Source organism: Phoca vitulina, unplaced genomic scaffold (genome assembly GCF_004348235.1).
Source record: "Phoca vitulina isolate PV1807 unplaced genomic scaffold, GSC_HSeal_1.0 scaffold25, whole genome shotgun sequence".
In the NCBI taxonomy this organism is placed as follows: Eukaryota; Metazoa; Chordata; class Mammalia; order Carnivora; family Phocidae; genus Phoca; species Phoca vitulina.
In genome coordinates this window covers 43296513-43308814 of record NW_022589728.1, presented here as the reverse complement: position 1 = coordinate 43308814, position 12302 = coordinate 43296513, and the positions used below count along the sequence as shown (strand labels likewise).

The 12302-nt window shown below is 38.5% G+C and overlaps 1 protein-coding gene across 1 annotated transcript in view; it reads right to left on the bottom strand.

Annotated features, from left to right (window-relative positions):
• Positions 1-12302, bottom strand: part of CPQ (carboxypeptidase Q) — a 443268-nt gene that overhangs the window by 65106 nt on the left and 365860 nt on the right. The window contains exon 7 of the mRNA XM_032421783.1: positions 11016-11217. Within this exon, the coding sequence (XP_032277674.1) occupies positions 11016-11217 (202 nt within the window). The remainder of the gene's footprint in view (positions 1-11015; positions 11218-12302) is intronic.

The window sequence follows — 12302 nt, the reverse complement described above, 5'->3', positions numbered from 1 at the left end:
AGGAAATATTAAAAGATGGCCTGGAACATTTTGTCACATCACAAAGCTAGAACACCTCAATGACTACCACAGTCAGGTTAAAACTCAGGAACCAGCTTAAAAAGGCTCTTGCTGGCCAGAGATGGGATAACTTGAGCATAAAATAAGAATAATTACTGTAATAGAACGAAGCACATCTATATTTTAAAATTCACTAGTAAATAGCACAAAATAATCCAACTAGTTATCCTTGGAGGATACTAGGGAACCAACTTATAAGTTTTAAAATAAGTAAGTAAAGGGAAAGAATTAACATTTATCCTGCCTTTTTTATACAAAAGTACCTCAGGGTGATCAGATAGTCAATAAGGGGAAAGTTCTTTTTTATAGAATTCTTTCAATTAATGATCAAAATTAACATTTTGCAATCCCAATGAGATAATGGATCTAGTCAATAACCTTCAATGACCATTAACATCTTAAAAAGAGAGACAAGTAGACACTACTGCTAATAGAAATAAAAGACAGCCCTTAAGAAGTATTCTTGCTAAAAAAAAAAAAGTAAAGAAAAATCAAACTTGAACCAGATCAAGCCTCTAGATTTAACTACCAATTCACAGGAAATATAAGGGAGAGTGAAAACATGTTAAATGATTCCATGGGAATGGAATTAGCTAAATCCAGACTACAGGGAATCCCAAAAGACAAATTACTTGGTTTCTGTAACAAATAAGCAGCAAGGAAGAAGAAAGATGAAGGTAAAACCTATGGATTAAAAAAGATTTAAGAGATACCAACCATATCAAGCGATTGCATTGTTTAAACCTTACTGGAATCCTGGTTTAAACAAGAAAACTCTGTGGGGGGGAACAGTTTGGAGACAACTGGAAACATTTGAAAACTGGCTCTGTATTGACTATGATATTAAGAAATTATTGTAAAATATTTTAGGAGGAACAATAGTATTGCAGTTACACACAGACGCATACACACACGAGTCCTTACCTTTTAGAGATAGAAATTAATATTTACAAATGAAATAATATAAGGTTGAGCATTTGCTTCAAAATAATCTAGGTGTAGGACAGTGACTGGAGTATGGATGAAATATTACTGCCCATGAATGAAGAATTCCTAAAGTGATGAATACATGGGAAGTCATTAGATTATTCTCTCTACTTTTGTGTGTGTTTGAAATTTTCCGTAATAAATTTTTAAAATCATGCTTTAACATCATCTAATATACCAGGCCATTCTGAATTTTACAGTCTCTAACACTTAAAGTAGGGATAGACAAAGTTAAGGTAGCTAAGAACAAGGAAACATATTTTGAAGTCCTAGTTCCTTCTACTCTACTGGCTTTCATATAATTTTTAGGGGTTTTTTTCCTCAGAAAATTTCAGTATAGCTTTAGTCAGTTTTCCATGATGAAGTCTTCTTCCTTGTTTTCATGATTATTAAGTAAACCAATTCATAGTCAGTCCTTGACAGTGAGCATGAAGAGAAAAGGGGCCTCATCTTATTTTTGTATCCTCTATAATTTTTTTATTATGTTATGTTAATCACCATACATTACATCATTAGTTTTTGATGTAGCGTTCCATGATTCCTTGTTTGTGTATAACACCCAGTGCTCCATTCAGTACGTGCCCTCTTTAATACCCATCACCAGGCTAGCCCATCCCCCCAACCCTCTCCCCTCTAGAACCCTCAGTTTGTTTCTCAGAGTCCACAGTCTCTCATGGTTTGTCTCCCCCTCCGATTTTCCCCCCTTCATTTTTCCCTTCTTGCTATCTTCTTTTTTTTTTTTTTTAACATATAATGTATTATTTGTTTCAGTGTATCCTCTATAATTTTTATACAATGTAGCTACCTGTTGAATGAAGTGTTACATAAGGAGTCATTTAGAGTATCTGTAAAGTATTAAGTGAAATTGCTAGAGAGTCAAACTCATGGGACAGGGAACCTAAAAGAACTAACCCTGAGACCCTGAGAGGGGCAGTTAGAGAAGTGAAACTTTTCTAGGCTATGTCATTAGAGGGCATGGGAAATAGTTGATAGAGAAATTTAAGTTATTTTGGGTCATTATAATACAGAAAATGGATTCATAATTTAGTGTTCTCTGATTTTCTAAAGCAATTGTTTCTAACCCTGCACTATTCCTCAAGCTGCTTTCTCACTCCTGGTCCTCTCATTGAGCCTGCCGCTTAAGTGTTGATGGGGTACCTGCCAGAATGAACTTTATGGACTCTCCTCTAAAACACTGTTTTCATCAACTCCCTCTTCTGCTGAAGACTTCTGATGACTTTGCATCAGCTACAGGAGTTTTTCACCTGAAATGTATGCCTCTTCTTCATGTGGCCCAGAGATAACTCAACTGTTCCTACCACCCATTGTTCTCCAAGATGAATCCTCTGCTCAGTGAAATTATTCTCCTAATCATTCCCAGTGGGGACACATGCCTTTGTTCATACTATTTCTGTCACCAGAACTGCCCTTCTCTACCCCTTCTATCCATTCTGATACTAGATAGTCCTCAATATTCAGCTTAAGCTCACCTCTTCCAGGTCTTTCCTGTCTTCCAACTTATGAGCTTCTATAGTTATTCTGCATGTATTATTTACCTTGGTGCTATACCAAAAACTCCTTTTTACATGACTTAACTTTTCTTGTGTTCTTCTTCAAATCAATACATCTAGTCAGCAAACATTTACTGTGTCTCTATCATGTGCCAGGTAATAATGAGTATTGTGGGTATATAAGCATGAATAAAATACTCTCTTGGTCCTCAATCCAGTTAAGGAGATAAAATACAAAGAGTATTAACTTTAAAGTGAAAATGTATGCTTTAAATAACAATTCAAGGCAACAAGAGTCTTCATAAAGCAGTGCATGACTCACTGCCCAAGAGTATAAACAATGCTTTCTTCTTCCCCTTGGCTGTAGTCAGTGATACTAAAGGGCATGAGCCAGGTCAGCAATGGTTAGATAGTCAATGGCTTCTATGGAGCTGAAGCAGGTCTACTGCAAGGGGGAAGAACAGAACAAGCTTATTAGTTGTTGTGATGAGCAATTTCCAGGAGTGTATTATTGATGTGGATGGTACACATACCTATCTAGCATGTAGCAGTCAAGGAACATTAAACAAGAGCTCTTAAAAAAGAAAAAAGATTTTATTTATTTATTTGAGAGAGAGAGAGCACGAGCAGGGGGAGTGGCAGAGGTAGGCTCCCTGCTGAGCAGACAGCCCAACATAGGGCTTGATCCCAGGATCCTGGGATAATGACCTGCGCCGAAGGCAGATGCTTAACTGACTGAGCCACCCAGGTGCCCCTAAACAAGAGCTCTGACTCACTTGAGTTAGAGGTAAGAGGCAGCCACCTTCTATAATTCCTTGTATTACCCTTCTCTCTTTCTAATATTTTTCTTCATTCTTGATTTCTTTGTTAGAGCCTGTCTCTTTCCACTTTCCTCTTTCCCTCCCCCACCCACTACAATGTAAACTCTACAAGAGCAAGAGACCTACTAAGTTTTTTTCATCTGTATTCTCAGTGTCTAGAGCACCTGGTTTCTACTAGGCACTAAAGCCATGCTTGTTGATGGGATGAAACTGCCCACCTACTTAAATGAAGGCTACATTCACAAACCAAAGAGTGCCCTTTTCATGTACGCAGTGGGGTGAGGTCTGCTCACCATGCAGCAATGATCTCTCCAGACATTACTGGCACAGAGCGTTTTCACCATAAAGGGGGCATCTTTTAATTAGGGACAGCAGGGGACATAGAACTGCTGTGCTGCACTATTCCATCTGGTGACTGGGAAACATATGAGTCCTGGGTCCAGAAACTCCAATTTACTTTACATTACCATTCCTACTTGTGTCCTGATCTTCTCCTTTCTTGGAACATGTTAGAAGAAAGGCCTTTAGAAATGTAGAAATGGAAAGTTTTAATTTAGTTCTGTCTAATGTCATATGAGGTATTAAGCAGAAATAAGCAAGATGGAAAATATGTGAAATTCTGAGTAATCTGCATATTTGGTACTTCAGTATGGAGTCTGAACTATCATAAAAAGATGAAAGAAACTAAAATGTGATTTCAAAAACAATTCAATATGTGAGGAAAGAGGACAGCTCAATGAAGCAAAGTTCTTTTCTGTTTTTTTTTTTAAGATTTTATTTATTTTGAGAGACAGAGAGAGAGCACAAGCAAAGGGAGAGGGAGGAGCAGACTCCCTGCTAACCAGGGAGCCCGATGCAGGACTCGATCCCAGGACCCTGGGATCATGACCTAAGCTGAAGGCATACATTTAACCCAATGAACCACCCAGGCGCCTGAAGCAAAGTTCTTAATAAAGTAATCCTAACTTATAGTTATGGCATTAGAGTTTATAAACCTCTTTCACATTATCTTACTCTTTCTACAAACCTAACCTCTACCTATTCAGTATTTGATTCATGGGCAGTTTGTTGAGGGCCAGGCACTTCTTCTCAGGTCTGGGAATTCAGAGGAATTCACCATAACCACAAGAAAAGGCTAAGTGCCACAAGGAGAGGGCATTACGGGGGCACTTCCTGGATCGGGAGGGGTCAAAGAAGGCTTTTGAGAGGAGGAGAACAAGTTGCTGCATCACGCATGAGTAGGAATTTGCTGTTGAAGAAGACAAAACAAGGTCCAATGGCAAGGAAGTGTCAGAGCACAGGGTGCACCAGGAGCTTCAGTGAATGTGACTTGTTCTAAGAGGTGAACAGAGAGGGGTGGGAAGCCATGAGAGAGGAGGCTGCACACCAGCCAGAGGGTGGAACGAAAAAGGCGTTGAATTCCACGCTAGGAAAGGACATGATCCTCTGAAGACAATGGGGAGACATTGAACAATTTTAAGCAAGAAGCAGAGATAATCAGATATTGCAGCTATTCTTAGTTGCTTCCCAGTAGGAATCCTCTTCTTCTTCCTAAGGAATCCCAATTTTTCTCATATATCAGGAGGCTACCTTTTCCGTGGTGACTGGGCCCCCTCCTAGGCCCGGAAAGTAAAATTTGGTCAGTATAAGCCAATGTTGGTAATTCTACTCCATTGCCACTGCCTGATTTAGCCACAGACATGTTTTACAATTTCGGCCAATGAGACTATGGAAAAATCTGCTTTGCAGCTTCTGGGTGAAATTGCCTCACGATTAAAAAGACAAATCCATCACAGGCATTCTCTCTTCCACTATTGCACAATGTGTGAGAATTTGTTGCTTAGAACAACTGCAGCTATCTTAGGACCAGGAGAGGAAAAGCCTGAAGACAAAAGTCAACATGTTGAGGATGGCAAAGTGGAAAGATGTTAAGCACCAAGGTCCTTGATGTGGTAGATGACTAAATCAAGCATTCTGTAACCACCCATTCCAGAGCTCTTTTTAAGTGAATTTAAAACTCTCCTTACTGCCATTCTAAGTTGGGTCTTTTGTTCTATTTTGCAGGCAAAAGCAACCCAACTGATAGACTGATTTTCAATTTAGAAAGTTCATTTTGGAAGCCGTGAGCCAGTTAGATGGAAGGGGACCAAGAATGCAGATTGGGATGGTAGTAGGAAGCTGCCATTGGAAAATCAGTGAATACTGATGAGACAAGGTCTGTGTGGTGGAGAGGAGTGAACAGGTTTAAGAAATAAAAGAAATTCAGAGTAAATGGGACTTAGAGACCACTTTGATGTATGCTCTGGATGATTGTGTGGTTTCTGGATGGTGGTGCCAGTCAGTGAGATAGGGGACAGAGGAGGGGAGGGGATACATATTGAGGCTTGGTGGTTACCATACTGGTTTTGCATATAAGATAACCAAGTCTCACTCAGTAGAATGTATAATTTGTGAGGGTACAGATCTTGTCTATCTTCTTTACTACTGATTCCCCAGTGCTGTATGCCAGATAATTAGTAAGAATGCTTAATAATAAATGAGTACAGACATACAGATGACAACAGGCACACAAAAAGATGCTCAACATCACTCATCAACAGGGAAATGTAAATCAAAAACACAATGAAATATCACCCCACACCTGTCAGAATGGCTAGTATCAAAAAGACAAGAAATAACAAATGTTGATGAAGATGTGGAAAAAAAAGGAATCCTTGTGCATTGTTGGTGAGAATGTAAATTGGTACAACCACTGTGGAAAATGGTATGGAGTTTCCTCAAAAAATTAAAAATAGAAAGACCATATGATTTAGTAACTCTGCTCCTGGGTATTCACCCAAAGAAAATGAAAACAAATTCAAAAAGATATATGCACCCCTATGTTTATTGCACTATTATTTACAATAGCCAAGATATGGAAGCAGCCTACGTGCCCATCAATAGATGAATGGACAAAGAAGATGTGGTATACACACACACACAAACACACACACACACACACACACACACAAGGAATACTACTAAGCCATAAAAAAAGAATGAGAACTTGTCATTTGCAACAACATGGATGGACCTAGAGGGTATTATGCTAAGTGAAATAAGTCAGACAGACAAATACTACATGGTTTCACTCATATGTGTAATCTAAAAAACAGAACAAATGAAGAAACAAAGCAGAAACAGACCCATAAATACAGAGAACAAACTGGTGGTTGCCAGAGGGAAGGGGGCTGGAAAGATGGGCAAAATGGGTGAAGGGGAATGGGAGGTGCAGGCTTGCAGTTATGAATGAGTAAGTCATGGAGGGGAAAGGCACAGCATAGTCAATATAGTCAATGGTATTGTAACAGAATTGTATGGTGACAGATCCATTGTGGTGGTAGCTACATTATGGTGAGCATAGCATACATATAGACTTGTTAAATTACTATGTTTGCACCTAAAACCAACACAACATGTGTCAACTATACTTCAGTTTAAAAAAAAAGAAAAAAGAAATGAGTGTGGCTGAGAAAAACTACATCATTTGCCTAAGATAGCACATGCAGTTAGAAGTCATTAAGCCAGAAAACACACTCTAATTCTTTCCAGCTCACTGTCTACCACATGCCAACAATATTAGAAAAAGGTTGACTCTCAGATTCTGAAGCAGACGAGGAAACTCCTATTGGTAGATATGGAATCAGGGTGTGCTTACTCTCTCAGGCCACATTAAGAGAGTATCTAATTTTTTTTCATTAATATATATTTTATAGAAGAGTTTCTAAAGAAAGAAGATGTTCAAGAAGGAGGCATGTGAGGACATCTGGAAAACATGGATTATATCTCATTACTGACATATTCAGAGTGAAATAGACTCCTCTCACTCTCACCTGGAGTTCATAATTAGAGAATCAGGCTAAAAATTAAGATGTAAAGTCTCTCTGCTATCTGGAATTTTTGAATAGAGACTAACCTAAATCCCTTTTAGACTAGTCTATGCTCGTATTGTCTTTGAAAGAGTCAGAGAACTACTGTTTACCATTTTATGTAGGAAAACCATTGAATTACTAGAAGATATTATTCAGCATCTTCTCTCAGTCTATTCCGTTAAGGGAAATAATCCTAACTGTTCTAGCCTCCCTAATTTATATCATTCTTCCGATATTTTTTCTACCTTTATATCTCTTTTCTCAGCATCCTTTATTTTGCCCACAATCCTAAGATGAGGGACCCAAAGCTTGTTGAGAAAATATTTATTTCTGTGTTTGTGTTTTTGTTTTCTACTCTCATGTCAGATTTACAAGAATTTAAATTTCTAAAAAACTAAGAACTATAGAGGAAGCAAAGTAGAAACCATTGACCTTAACCTCAAAGAATTGATCACTGGGTACTCCTAGTAATCCAAGAACGATATTAGTGTGCAATTCAAATGCCAGATCATGGGAAACAGAAGTGCTTTGGAAATTTAGAAAAGCAATAGGGTGTCATGGGCTATTAAGGAAGGATTCATGGACACTGATGAATACTGAGTGAACCTCAAGAGTATCTAGGATTTGGAGTGGAAGAATAAGAAAGAGTGTGGAAGAAAGTGGCCATGGGAGCAGGCTGGAGTATAAAAATACCTAAACAGGGAGTTTATATGGAAAATACGTCTAAGATACCTTCCTTTAAAAAGCATCACCCCCAAAGCCTTATACTTATGTTGATAGTTATCATGTCCGTTATGGACATCATCTAGATGGATGAAGGACAGCATCTCTCCTCTCCAAAGATGAACCTTTCATCAATCAATCTACTTGGCTTTTATAATTAATGAAAATCATGTTGAATTTTAATTCTGTGTTTTTAATTAGTATTTCACTACTGAGTACACACAGAACATGAAAAAAATTGGGGACCAGCCACCAGGCTACAGAAATTTGATAGGCCTAGGACACGATGGGGGCTCAATAAACACTTATTGAATCAATGGAGGAAAGGAAAGAAAAAGAGAAAGAAGAAAGGTCTGGTGTTTTCTTTTGGGAACATTATTTCTCATTAATTTTTGAAAAGTTAGGTGAGCAGTTGTGTAAATCATAACTTAATTAGTATTTAGCATTCCAGCTTTAGGTTTAAGTGACTACAACGTGACAGTTTTCAGGAACACACGGTATACAGCTGGCCTATTTTTATTTTCTTTTTCTGTTTAACTATGGTTCTTCACCTTTTTCTAAAGTTCCTGAAATTTTCAATAGGTAACAAGAGATACAACATAAGCAGTTCCATTATTTCTTCCAGAAATAGCCCACATTTGAAGTATCAAAAGATAGCTCAATGGTAATAGGGGAAGACAACAATAATTTGGTTCCATCTTATAGTATTCTAAAAGAAATTAAAAAGAATTCCAAGAAACATTAGCTGCAGTCTAAATGAACCACTGACTTTTTACAAACGTTCCTGATCTACAGAGGTACAGAGGGGAGTGGAATAAAGAATGTGAGAAGAAATAAGTAGTTATTTACAATAACAAACTCCTTTCCCCAGGGGTAAATTTTTCTGGAGCAGGAATGTACTGAAATCCTTTGCATAAGCAAGAGCTGAGTAAGACAAACATTTCAGACACTGCCATAGATTTGGAAGCCCATCTCAGCATTCCAGACTCCCCTGTGTTGTTGCACATTGTGGGAAAAGGGCCACCAGCCTTGAAAACAAAGTGGCCTGTTCTCAGGGTAACTTCTTCTGCCCTTAAGAGCAGGATAGCCTTGGCTAAGTTATTTAGTCCCTCTGAATCCGATTCTTCAAGTGCAAAACAGGGATAATTGTACCTTCCTTTTAGGATGGCTGTATGGATAAAAAAAGAGTATCTGCAAAAGCCTCACAGAGTGCCTGATCAGTAACAGGAACTCAATAAATTGTAACTTGTATTAATTCTCAAGAAACCATAATGGGGCTCAAATTCTCCACTCCACTCCATTAGTTGGTGATCAGATTTGACCTCACCTTAGCAAGAGGGGAAAGGCCTCCTTACCTTTGTGAAGACAATCAAATCAGCCTGCTAATTCCAAAGAGAACCATTCTTATGACTATCTACATGGAAGGAATAAAGCTCAGGCAAATTCTCAACTATCCAATGCAACAAAAGCACACAATCCCTGGGAGCAGCGAGTACCAGTTTCTTTGTTCTACTTGTGTTTTTGGTTTCAGCTCCTCCTCTGCGCCCCCCTTCACTCCAGTTCACCCACAGTCTGTCAGTCTTCTCCTCACAGCTACCACCCCGCAAACTAACTCAGGTTTTCTCAATTTTTAAGAAGACTCCTATTGAAAAAATGAAGGCCCAGGAAAAATCTAGAATTCAAACAAATTCTTCCATACAATTTAAAAGGGCAAATTCCCTTCCCATAGACCTTGATCATGATTAAAATTACAGATACGGAGGGAGTCTCAGATCTGTCCAGATGATGCACAGCACCATAAATGCAAATGCTGTTTTAAGATATTTCAAAATATGGGTATAATATACACACACCATTGAAGAGAATCTAGGTCCTTGTATTAGAATAAAGGAAAGCTCCTTCTATTTTTAGTTATGAAAGATTATTATAAAAATTAAAACCTAAAATATGCTTTAAAAAATCTACAATATCTCAAGAATAAGCTTTTTAAAAATCTTAAATCCATGCAGTATGCTATTGGTGAAATTTACTTTACAGGCTGGGGGAAATGGAGTGGGGTGGATCTAGAGAGAGATGCTTTTCTTTTTAACCTGTAAAATGTTTTGTAGCCACAGAAATGGTTCTGGAAACAGTAATATTAAAACTACTGAAAAGGTGGACTTCCTATTGACATAACATAAATACAGAAAAATCTGCAAATAGATCCTTTAACAGTGCTTTTGATTATGGATATAATGAGGGAACAACTTCAGGTCATAGATGCTTACTATCATCAATAACCCTTTCCCGTGGCCAGTCTAGGGCAAATTCGTGAAGTAGTATAAGTTTGTCTCTTTAAGATTATTCTACTTTGTAGTCCTGTGACCTCCTGAGGCCTACTCCTGTTCTATAAGTTCACTCCTGCCCAGGACTTGTCTTAAAAATATCAACCTAATAAATCACTCATCAGGGAAAATTAGTTTAGTCTAACCTCATATAAGAGTCTGCATTAAGAAAAAAAATGATTAGTAGGAAGCACCCAACCCTCAAAGAATAAAGCTCTACTGGTAAAATTTCAGATACCATGGTATTTGGGTCGGAAATTATTTGGGTCAGAGAAGATTTCCTAGCAGAGAACCAAAACTAGAAGCATTATCAGTAGTAATAATTGCCTTGTACTCTAGCTCTCAAATTTGGGTCATGAGATCACCATTTAGATACCTGTTTAAAAAAATAAGCAAAAACAAAAACAGATTTGTATGTCCTATGCCAGAATCATTAAAGCAGAATTTCTGGGAGTGAGGAACTTATAATTTAGAAAAAGAAGACAAATAGGTAAACAAACGCAAATTAATATTATTATTCCAAGTCTGGAAATCATCAGATTATACTTTATAGACAAAAGCTTAGAGTTTCCATGTATTAATTGGCCTATCGGTATTGCTGTGGCATGTTTGAATAGCACCTTGATTTTAAATCAGCAGCAGTACCTAAAGAACACCGACTTCATTTTTTGGTCTTACCAGGCACTCCAGCTTGGATCCAGAAGTTAATGTCTGTCCCTTCTCCAGCCCTAAAGACCTGTGTGATATTGACCGGCTGCAGCAGGCTCATGACCTCCTCCATGATGGCCCTGGCCTTTTCACTGCCAGTGAATTGCAGCCCAGAGGGTAAGAAGGTTCCCTGATCAGACTCCATCACCAGGCTGTAGTTGGAAATATTTGCCTAAACAAAAGAGAAAAGTGTTTGGTTCGTTATCTGTTGCTTCTTTGCCTTCTCCTTGGGAACTATCAAACAACAATAATCAAATGCTTTATCTCCTCGACAGTTCCTGCCGAAACACAGGCCACTCTGCCTGACCTAGGGTCTGGTCTGCATATTACCTAAGCGTTCTGGGATGCACAATTACTCATTCTGGGATGTGCCAAACTCAAGTTGACTTGGAAGGATTTAAAAAATATAATCAAAGGAAATATAAAGCCTCATGTTGGAGTTACTCAATTATTTTCTACTAGCAATCATAGCCTTTCAACCAGTTTTCTCAAATGCCTAGTGTGCACCGGGATACGATGCCTCCTACGTAGTAGGTATCTCCAGATAGTGTTAGTCAAGCTCAGACAAAAGAAGGTATGCCCCGAGGACCTATTTATCTGTACCTCTTTCCTCTAAATAGGTATTTGATCTTATTTTAATCGTGAGTTCTGCTGAAGCTTCTAGGCATCAAACGGACAGGTTTGCCTTGGGTTTCTGATGTTGCTCCATCTGTTGACTCTCCAGGGAGGGAGGTAATAGGACAACACATGAAACACCGCTCTGTCTGGTGTACCGCCATGGCGCTTAAAACCCTGGCAATTCTGTCAGGCCACTAGTTTGTAAACTCTTTCCAAATAAAGTCTGCTAAGAAAGCATGCAGTGATTTCATGTAGCCTACATTGTCACTGCAAGAGCTTAGGATATCAGAGGCTGTCGGCCAGGCTGTTCAATTAAATTGCCACATAGCCCTAGACTCACAAGTTTAAAGCCCTTACCATTGGCCTAACTATCTGTTTCCCAGGAGCCATTCACTTCTCCAAGACTGATCAACTACCAACTACCAACTACCTGGTTGAGTTATTCCCATGTTATCGTTGGACGGCACTGCTAGTCATTCCTTATTACTCACCTAGTAAAAGTCAATAATAACATTTGTACAGAGCTTCCAGAGAGGTTTCACATTTGCAATCTCCTTTTACCTGCTTCTATAACCCATAAAGTAGACAAAGCAGCTTTATGGTTATTGCTGTTTTACAGAAAAGGAACTGAGGATTAGA